Source organism: Vombatus ursinus, unplaced genomic scaffold (assembly GCF_900497805.2).
Source record: "Vombatus ursinus unplaced genomic scaffold, bare-nosed wombat genome assembly UNPS02014779.1, whole genome shotgun sequence".
NCBI lineage: Eukaryota > Metazoa > Chordata > Mammalia > Diprotodontia > Vombatidae > Vombatus > Vombatus ursinus.
In genome coordinates, this window is record NW_020954557.1 from 39,960,774 (window position 1) to 39,971,894 (window position 11,121).

The 11,121-nt window shown below is 41.9% G+C and overlaps 1 protein-coding gene across 1 annotated transcript; it reads right to left on the minus strand.

Moving 5' to 3' along the window:
- Positions 1–4,611: 4,611 nt before the first annotated feature.
- HOXD1 (homeobox D1) lies at positions 4,612–6,802 on the minus strand. Its single transcript, XM_027866169.1, has 2 exons — positions 6,133–6,802; positions 4,612–5,703 (listed from the first exon to the last, which is right to left on the minus strand). Exons 1-2 carry the CDS (start codon positions 6,800–6,802, stop codon positions 5,366–5,368), a joined length of 1,008 nt encoding a protein of 335 aa, XP_027721970.1. The 3' UTR covers positions 4,612–5,365.
- Between the last annotated feature and the right edge of the window lie 4,319 nt (positions 6,803–11,121).

Consider the following 11,121-nt stretch of genomic DNA (forward strand, 5'->3'; position numbering starts at 1 on the left):
TTTTATTAATGTGGTTTTTTTAACTTTATGATAATTTCTTTATTTACTTTCCACAATCCCAGAACACTCCCTGTAACAAAAAAACAACCAGTTCAGCAACTGTGTGTCTGCCATCTGACCTCCAGAGTCAATATTTGTCATTGCATTTATTATGAGCTCAGTTGCATTTTGTTATTTTAATATACAACATTATAATCATTATGTATAATAGTCCTTGGTTATGCTTACTTTAATCTGTATCAGTTCATACAAGTCTTCCTATGTTTCTCTGCATTTCTCATATTCATAGTTTCTTATAATATAATAATACACAGCTATACCCACACATAATTATTAAACAACTCCTCAATTTATGGGTGCTCCCTTCATTTTCATGCTGTGTTGTTGTTGTTGTTGTTGTTGTTATTGCTATCACATACACACACACACACACACACAATGCTGCCATGAATAATTTTGTATATGCCATAGTGTCCTTTTTAATCTTTACCTTCCTAAAAGCACATACCCAGTTGTAGGATCACTGGATCAGAGGGTATGAATAATAATAGCAACTTCTTTTTCACAAAATTCCAAATTGCAAACCATAATCGTCTGTCCAATTGGCATCTCTACCAATAGTACTTTAATGTGCCTAAATTCCAATAGTAACTCCAGCTTTGACTATTTCATACTTTTGTCTATTGCTGATTCCATACTTAACTGGCATAACCTTTGAGAACTCAAGTTCATTCCCATCCCACAATAAGTATCAGAGAGAACTTTGTGAGACTTTGTATATAATAGGTCAATAAATATTTATTGAATTGAATTACTAAATGATTTCGAGCAAGCATAAAGAATGAAAATGTTTTCTCAGAGTTGTTTGCCAGCCTCTGCAGTTTTATTCCTTTTAGGAAACACTTTTAGGTCAAAGGTGTAAATTTGTTCATTTATGACATGTCAACAAGGCATAGAAGAAAGAGAACTGCACTTGGAGTCTGGAAACACTTGATTTTGAATCCTGGACCTTGCACTTAGTGTACTTGTTCTTAGTGACCATGGGGAAATACCTATAGTTTCATTGAACCTCCCTTGTCTACAAGATTACTGTGAGGCTCAAATCAAATAAAACATTTGCTTAAAGTGCAATATAAGCGTCAGTGGTGATGATGATGATGATGATGATGATGATGATGGAGGCGGCGGTGGTAGTGGTGGTGGTATCTCTTTTCTATGCTTGTAATTTGGAGAAAGAATTGAGGGTAAAAAAGGATCCCTAACCAATCCTCAATCCTATCCAATGGCCAATCAATTAGTCAAAAAAATGAATTACTGATAAAAAATTGCTGTGGGAGATTTCAGTGTTGAAAGCATGGCATACCTCTCCAGCCTTCTGGAGAATAAGGAAAAAACCCATCATGTTGCCAACAATGTCATTTAAAGCAATGAAGGCAAAACAGAAAGGTTCTGGGATACCTAGATATTGGGCTTGGAAAGAAACACTACTGAAGCCTTAGAGACCCCAAATGGATGGTGGGATTGAGAAAAGGATAAAAAAGCAAAGATTCTGCTAGAAGTGGCCAGACCCAAAGAAATAGATCCCTAAGAGCCAACTTAACTTCATTCAGATTTATATAGTTTCAGTTATTCCTAATTAACATTGTTATGGTAGTCAGGGTAAAATTAATGCTAGAAGTATGAGGGATAGGTGAATATTAAACTTATATACAGTCTTTATTCCAGACTATCTTCATCATGACATTTAGAATTTGTTCTCTTCCATTCTGTTTATATTACTTGCCCTTTTCTTGTGCCGTTCTAGCATGTTTCAAACTCTGTAGCATGAAAAGTAGGAATTTTCTTAGCATAAAAGATGAAGGAAAATGGTTCAGTTGGCCTGTACTGTATATTTATTTCATGCTGTTATCTAATTTGTATTTATAGAATTCAAAGAAAATTCTAACTTTGAGTTAGATGAGCATTTTGAATTGCTTGGATTCATGTCCACTATGCTTTCATTTTTAAACCACAAATAAAGATTCAGCATTGGGTACTTTTCTGATGGAGAGGTCTGTGGTCAGACCAAGCATTTCTCTCAACTTGATCAGATCCTGAGGTTTTCAAATCCAATACTCTACAAATATAGAAGATTTATTTGACCATGAGAAATAATTAAGAACTCCAGAGCTAATGCAGCTCTCCAGAGTCTCCTCCTATTGGAAATGATGATAACCAAGTATAACCTTTTCTAATCTTAGCCTATACCACATTTGAGGTTGGGGCAGAATAAACCATATTTTGCAAATGTAAGTTATATTGGTTTAGGTTTTTAAATTAACAGGCCTTCATTTACCATTATTCATATCATATAGCTTTGATTTGTAGTTAAATGCTTTATTTCTTTATTCTCACAACTGTCCAGCATCTAGAAAAGTAGACACACAATCATTCTGTGAAGACAAAGGGGGCATTGAAATAGTCAATCAGACATAGTTGTAAATGTCCATTTTGTATTCATTTCAGCAATGGGTCTCTGGGGATTTTATTTACATTCATAAGTTAGCCCCTGTGAGATAAAAAAGAACCTGTTTTCAGCTTCCAACAGTGTTACTGTGGGAGTGATAAGCAGCATACTACAGAAAAAATTCTGATTTTAAATAACATTGGGTTCAATCTACAAAGGCAATGTAGAATGAAGGCAATGGCCTCAATTGTGGGAAGTGTAAAGTTGCCTAAATTATCCACTTGGCCTTTTAACACTGATCAAATTCATGAAATAATTGCTTAATTCCCTCACTTCACTTTTCCTGGGTAGTCTTAGCAATACTTCTCCCTTCCTTTTGTTTGAACTTAACTTCCTGTTTCACTTTGTAGAGTGTAAGGCATAATATCTGTAAGTCTATCATTTGTTTCTATATATTCTTATTGCTCCATGGGACTTTGAGAGGCCACTTATTTCATACCCATCTCCAGTTGGTGCTCTCCCCACTTCTGAATATAGATATATAGTGATTTATTCCCATTAAGAACCTTTTAAGGATTCCCTGGGGCTAGTAAAAAAAAAAAGCCAATTATGGTTTGATTCAGAGAACAGTGCTATATCTACATGAAAATAACCACCTTCATAGAGGAAAGGTCCACCAGGGATCTTTAAAACTATGGCTATTTTTGTTATTGTCTTTTGGGTTTCCCAAACTGTAATGAATTTTCTCATGGAGAGGGGATGATAGGGTAAGGAAGTGGTCATGCATGTTGGTATTTTTGTTTTGTTTTGTTTAGGTGTAGAGCTGAATGTTTATCAAAGAACAGAACATTGTAATGTCAAAGACCACCATGGGGAAGACCGGAGGTGGCTGTAATCTAGCATCGCACAACCCTTTTGAAAAAGCAACAGTTCACAGGAGGGGTAGCTGTTGTTTTTAGCCAAGACCTAATTAACATCAAGTTATTGAGGGGCAGATGGTTAAACATAAGAATAATATTGACAGATTTTTTTGTAATGACACCTTCCCACCTCTCCTGAATCCCCACTAAAAAGTTGGCTTTCTTTGCTAAAGCAGCCAATTTTACTTTATTTTTGCTCTTACCTCCAGCAGTTGTAGTTGCCTGTAGAGAGCAAAGAGCTTTGAGTAAACTCATTTTCTAAGATAATCAGTGATCCCAGCCATTTCCCTTTAGAATTTACTTTTTCCCCCAGTTTTAATGGAAAAGACTAGCCTCCACAGTCTTCATCTTTTAGACTTCTAAAAGGCTTAGGTATAAACATTTGACCAAACACACTAAAATCCTGGCATTTAGATCTTAACACATACAAGAATTGAAGTACTTATCTGGATGAGTCAGCTACCTAACTTTTTCCTCAGAAACATCCAGAGGTATAACATAAGCAGAAAAAGGTAAGGTTTCTTGAATCAACCAAGTAATTATTTTCATTCTCTACCATGAAAAGTTAGCAGGACACCCTCATTTCCTACCTACCTAACTACTTAATTTGTGTGGGAGGAAGCTTAGAGTTCTGATTGTTGGGCTTTCTGAAAAAAAGGCAGCTGCACATCAAAAAGGATTGAGCATATGAATTCACATTTCCAAAGCCAAGCATTACAAAAGGGGATGGGGAAAGCCCAACCAACTATAGAAGTCTTCCTGTCATTCTTTCTCCTCCTATTGTAAGGACCTGAGAAAAGGGGAAAAGGAGATGGTCTTAGTTAAGGGTCTTCATTGTTCACTTAACCCTTTAGTTAAGGTGTTGCCTACAAACCTACTATAGAGTATATTAAGTTTAAGTAATAATCCAGATAATTTATAAAAATAAGCATTTTCTTCTAACTAGTTATTGAGCTCTTTCTTGCTAAAGCATTTCTTTCTTCTGAGCTATTCAAATAATTGTCCTTCAATTCTCTGTTTGACTTTGTATGTGTAGACAGCATGTTCTGAAGAATCAATGCAAAGACAAGAAAAATATTAAAAGTAGAAGAAAATGGAAGTAGTTTTAAGGGAGGCAGAAAAGAAAGAGTAAGAAAATGCCATGAATAAGGATTCTATAATTTTTATTAGCAAAAAAAAAAAAGTCCCAACTCACTTAACATGCTATTCTGGTAAATTGTTTGACCCAAGTTCATTGCAGGCAAATTCTGTTAAAAATATACATACTGTATATTTACACACAAATCCAGGTAACAAGGCTAAAGTCCAGGTGTAAGTCAATTTCTAAACTACACCTAACAAGTTGTTTTAGTCCTTATAAAGTCAGCTACTAACTAAACATGGATTGTATTTTCACTCAGGCACGTGGAGAGGTAGGAACAGCTTTAAAAGAAGAGACTTGTAGTGCAAATATTAAGGATTTCATTGAAGCAGCTTAGCTCTTACTAATGAAATCCTTACTATCTTTGGTCAACCCGTGAGGCCAAAGTTGTTGCTTTGTCACTTAGGACAACAACAAAAACACTGTTTACATATACTGAGGAGATGTAGCTCTGGGAGCTTATGGGGGACTTGGGGAATTCTGACAATATTTTGAGCCTCCCCTTTAAAACTCAGAATTGTATAAGGCCAGTTAGGAAAGGTAGCAGCAAGGTTGGACTGGCAGCTGGGATCCAGTTTCCCTGATAAGACACATAAATAAGAGGTAAACAAGTTGCTTAAAAGGCATCAAATTAAGACCAGTATGCACACTACTTTGAGCACAGAAAAATTACCATACTGTACTTTCTTTTTAAAAGCGAAACCCTCCTCAGGGCCACCTTCTAGCCCACTCCCAAAGGAGCGTGGTAAGCCTAGAGATGCGCAGGGTTAGCAGGACAGTCCCAGAGATTTTTCTGCAGCCTCAGAAACTTGCTCACGAGGAAAGGTCAAGTTAGTGCTGAGAGGCTTCCGAGTTCACTCATGAGGAAGAGTCTTTGGAGGGAGCAGGGCTCCCTGCATTCTTGCCAGACTTTGCAGGGCTCAGACCTGAGACAGAAAGCTGAAGAGCCGTTACAGGTGATGTGCTGACCAACAATCCCTCTCTTTCCCTTTTCTTCTGTTTCATTCTTCGATTCTGGAACCAGATTTTGACTTGAGTGTCATTCAGCTGCAGGGAGTGGGCTATTTCTATGCGGCGGGCCCGGGTTAAGTACTTATTGAAATGAAACTCCTTTTCCAGTTCAGTAAGTTGCTTGGTGCTGAAATTTGTGCGTATGGTGCTCGAGGGGCTGTGTACCCCATACTCGGAGAGTTTGCCTGGAACGTATACAGTGAATCAGTGAAGGAAAGACTCGGAGAGAGACCAAGAGGCAGAAAGAAAACAGAAATAGAGGTCCAAAGTTAGCTATCAAACTGTGCCGCCCCCCCCCTCCCCGAACCAGAGCCCTGACTCAAAGTGAACAAAAGTGTGGAGGTAAATAGACACTTGTCTATAGGGTGTTTTCTGACTTTAATTTACAGAGAGCACTGGCTATATTCTTAGTTTGAAGTTTAACTACGAGTGTCTACGTTGAATTTAGAGACGTAAGCAATGATATTCTCGTCTTTGGATGGCCTGAATGGAGTGAGACCTTGCTTTCGCGAAGAAGTAGATGTTTTAAGTGAAAGCTATTAGACAACTCATTGACCCGACGGGGAAGGAGGGGTTGTGAGGGGTATCAACTCCCAAGGTTAAGGCTTACTTACTTTTCTTGGGGGCGTTTCTTTTCACTTTCATCCATTCAAAAGTGCTGAGGGCTGTGGGAAGCCCCGAGGCGGGAGAGACGGACTTGGGGTAGGAGCCGGGCGCTGGGGAGACAGCCTGGAAGCCCCCGGCGGAGCCATCGCCTTGCTCTTTGAGACCCTGCGGGAAGGGGCTGGGCTCTCCGAAGGCACCGTAGTCCACTTGGCCGCTGAGAATGAAGGAGCCGCTGCCCGAAAAGACGGCCGAAGTGGCGTAGTGAACTTGGCCGGCCACGGCGTCCTCGGCCGCGGGCCCTAGGCCGCCAGCGAAGTCGTACGCGGAGCCCTGGGGCAGAAAGCTGTAGTCTGCGGCAGGTGCGGTGCCCGCCTCGTAGGCGCCTTCGAGGGTGCACGGAGCAAACGGAGGCGGGCCAGGGGTTCGGGACTGGGCCGGGGGCGGTGGCAGCTGCGGCGGGGGCGGTGTCGGTGTCGGAGGCTGGGGCTGGGGCTGCGCTGGGGCAGGAGGCACGGGCCGAGCCCCAGCCGCGGCGACAGGCAGGCAGCTCACAAAGGCGCCCTCCCCGCCCAGGGGAAAGGCAGGCTGCAGAGCCACTGGCCGGGTATCCGAGCGGCAGAACTTGGGGGAGAAGGTGAGTACCTCTCCACACGAGATGTACTCCAGGTACGAATTCATGACCCAGTCCGACGGCTCGAGGGCTGCAGGTGGGGCCAGAGGGGCGAGAAGGCGACCCCGGAGGCAGCCGGACTGTCCGGGCTCCACTGCCTTGACTTGCCTTTGCCTTGCCTTGCCTGCCTCGCCTCTGCTACACCAGCTCCTCTCGCTGTGCCATTGCAATCGGTTTGGGAGGTAAATATTGTCCTAATATACAGCCAGGGGCAGCCACGTGCTGCCGACCGGCCAATGGCAGTCTTCTCCGCAGAGCACACCGCACGGAGCTTGGTCGCTGCTCGCACGCGCTGCTGCCAGCCCTGGAGGCACAAACTTTGCCAGGAAAGAAAGAAAGCCCTTGGCCAGTGAACGCTCTACGGGATTCTGGAGACCCCCAAGATTACTTGGGAGATCTATACCCTCGTGAGTTCTGAGAATTGCGAGGAGAGGAGAGAAGAGAGCAAACGCCTGCCGCGAGCTACGCCCGGGACAGGTATGAGGGGGGATGGGGAAGACGGAACGGGAGGAGGGGACGGGGGGGGGGCAAAGAAGACAGGACGGGATGCTGGCTGGCTGGCTTGGTGACCAGAGAAAGACCAAGACTCCTGAGTTTTCACTAGACTGTTTTGGATTGAGTGTGTGATGGCTGGGGCTTGTGAGGGATTAAACGAAGCAAGGGACTGGAGTCTAGGAGGCTACTCCCTGACACAACCAGAGGGAAAACAAAGTCACTCCTTTCTCTCCTCTCTTTTTTCTCTCCTAGTGCTTCTTCGCTTACGGTTTTATTGGCACCGGTGTTTTTATTCCTCTCCTCTCCTAAATCTGGACCAGATGTTGGGGGAGGGGGGGTTCCTACTCACGGGATGCTTTTCTGTAGAGCTGTGTACCTGGGCCTGACGTGGCATCCGCACATATTTCTGACAGCTGTTTTCAGCTTTGCGAACAAAATTTTACTTTCACCTCTTTCCATCTTTTGTTGTTCAGGTGATCTACCAAGGGCCAAAAGGGAGTGCCTAGCTTTCACTTAAGTACAAGTGTTAGGTCTGTTTGGAAATTCAGCAGGTTCTCCATTCACCTCTTAGACCATTTGACCACAATTGCACAAATAGTGGGGGAAGCTTCCTTTCTGGCAAAGGAGTCACTTTCCTCTCTCCTCCTCCCTCCTTACATCCGGGCTTCCTCTGTCAGAAGCATTGTGGAAGCATCATAGCCGCATATGTTCTCTCTGAGGCGTTTGGCTTGAGGGCTAAAAGGCATCCCTGCCTGGTTCATATTGAGGAGGCTTGGATATTCTTGGAACTCGCGGCAATTAATGCTCCTCTTCCATCAGATAAGTGCTCCTGCGAGTGAAATCTGAGGACTTACAATGTTAATGGGCTGAAGTCTTTCCCTAGATAATATGGTTTTGTTTACTGAGTGAAGAGAGACGGGAAATAAAAGTGAAATTGGCACCGGAAATAAAGGAGAGTAGGAAGGTTGCAAAAAGAGCTCTTTGCCTTATCAAACTTTCCAACTTCACTGATTTTTTTTTTCTTTTTTATTTCCTTGAGTAACAGAGAGGGGGGGAGATAGAAAATAAATTGGCATCTCCCTTTTAAAAAAACAAAAGTCAAGTTAGGGCTAGGGAGGTTGTTCTCTTGAAACATTGTAAATGAAATACAAAGGCAACTTCTTTTGGCTCATTCAAATGAAAGCTTGATCCATTACAGACTCTGAATTGCGGAAGGGTTTTAAGGATTTTCTTGTTGTTTTACTGATCAGCTTGTCTGAGAAGACCGATTGAGCCCTTTCCTAATCTACCACCCTATGTAGGTCTACTAAACACAGAGGCATTACAAGTCTGTCCTGAAAGCCAATTCCATACAATTGTTGGAATGTTGTGTATAAACAAAGAGGTTCAGGAGCTGTAAATGGCCCAGAGGCCGTAAGGTTGAGCTTGAGCCAACCTGGGAAGGGAAAGTGGAAAAAGAGCAAGGGATTGGGGGGCCTGTGAAGCTAGTGTTCTTGGATTGAAAAATGTATTGATTCTGCATTTCCAAACGGAAAGCCACCCATTGACCTTGAGCTTGGTACTTCCATCTTGTCAGGTATCCAAATACAAAAAGTCAGAAAATAATATTTTAAAGGAGAAAAGGATTCCTCCCTTGCCCCATAAACTCAAGAGCAGGGATAGAGAAACGTTTCTTCAGAATTCAAGTTCAAAAAGTCTCCACTCCCCAACCCCCTGTGAACTCAGAAAGAGCTGCTAATGCAGTGAAGTTCTGTTCCAAGTGTCCCCACATTGACTCCAAGAGTGACTTAGCAGCCAGTTTGTGGGGGATAAATGGGGGGGAGGGAGAACCAACACCCATAATCCTTCATCGAAAGTTCTGAAGTATTGGAGCTTTAGAAAGGTGTCTGCCCGTATCAGCCTCACCACAGTTACAACTCATTTCTAAGGGCTTCTGGGCATAGAATACTAGAAGCTGAGCAAGAAAACTAATAGTTTTTTAAAAAGAGAAGGGTGGCTGCTGATTGCTACTGGAAGTTTAAGGCAGGAAAACCATCCATTGATAACTCATCAAATTGGGGAAAAGTCCAACATATTGAATTAATACCTGCACTTAAATGCTCAGGAAAATTGGACCGAGTTGGGTAATTCTTCAGCTTTCATAGTAACAAAGACCAAAAGTATATGACTAAACATGCCCTAATTCTGGTTATGGATCAGATTCCTACTACCACATATAAGCGTTGCCTTGCTTTTTATGTTTGGAAAGGGGAGGAGGCGTGTCTGGAGGCTTCCCTGAAGTGAAGTTTGGACATTTATCCTTGTTTAGTTTTAAGGTTTGGGGAACAAGAGAGGAGGAAAGATGAAGCATCCAAGAACAATATAAGTATTTTAGTTTCACAATGTGGGGAGGGGGAGTTAGTGAGGATGCCATTTTTTTCAGATGGCTGTTGGAATCAGATGAGAAAAATGATTTCACACACAGAGAGCAACTTTTCCTTTAGTCTTCCTCCTCTCCAATCCTACTACTAACAACAATAACCAGAAGATGATGACAATGATGATAGATTTGGAACCCTTTGATGAATCTGGGGATTGGATGAAACAACCCCTGTCTAGTCTTATTCTCCACAACGGGCTTCCATCACAAAGAAAACAAAATGTTTGCAAGCCAAAGGAGTCAGAGAAGGGCTTCTGGTCTAAATCACTGAGGAATCATTTCTCCTTCCACCCTCCTCTTTCCAAGTTCTACTGTTGATCTACACTGGAAAAATCCCTGCCTGAAATTTTCCAGAGGGTGGGAAAGTTTTTAAATGGGCAGCATATGAAACAAAGATAGATGGGCAGGTCTAATGACAAATAAGTGAGATTCACATAAATCTGAGGAAAATCTAAGATTTTAAATAGCCAGAGGAAGGAACTACAGTAATCTAGTACTTTTTTCAACCAAAGAATTCTCTGGAGCTCAGTTGTCCTGCTGAGTGCCAGTACTGAGGAGACCTTCTCTCAGTTGGAGGTGACAGCATTGGGGCTGGCCTCAAGGTCCTGTTTGATGTAGGAATGCTTTGATAATTCCCACTGCCCTGTTCTCCATAGTTTCTACCACCTTCAAACATTGAGTTTTATGACCCATTCAAAAATAGGACCTTTTTTACGGAAGAGGCCAGAGACAGAGATCTGATTTCCTCAGCCTTTAAGATTATTCATAATAATTCACTTGGAAACTCCTATAAGAAATAGCTTTATTACAGGCTGGTCTCCCTTTTTCTTCAATCACCTGCAAGATCAGATTGTCCTGAGAGAGATTTTCCTAGACCTGAAAGCAAGCACACACTGGGGAAGCCCAGTGGAACTCTTTCCGTTTCTGCTCTTCCCCTAAACCCTTCCCATTCTTCTCCCAAACAAAACAAAACAAAAACAAACAAACAAAAAACCCACCACAATCCTGTATCATTTATGTGTGAAAATTAAAACTATTTTCTTACCACTAGATTTTCAAGTTTCTGCAAAATCTTTGCTGATAGGGTTGGTTAGAGGGAGAAAGCAAGGCTGAAGCTACAATAATAATTTACATTTATATAGGGCTGTATGGTCAATAATGCAGTAATCTCACAGCAATCCCTCAGGGCAGACAATGCACCTATCATTATTCCCATCTACAGATTAGGGAACTGAGCTATTGAGAATTTCTCACATTCAACACAGATAGTAAGTGTGGACTTCAAAAGTGTAGACTTTACACCAAAGCTCTTTCCACTATAGCACCAGAGAGAGGAAAGGTATAGACAGTCTAATCATCTAACCATCATTAAATTTAGGACCTAATGAAATAATTCCTATTGAAAGGAAAATC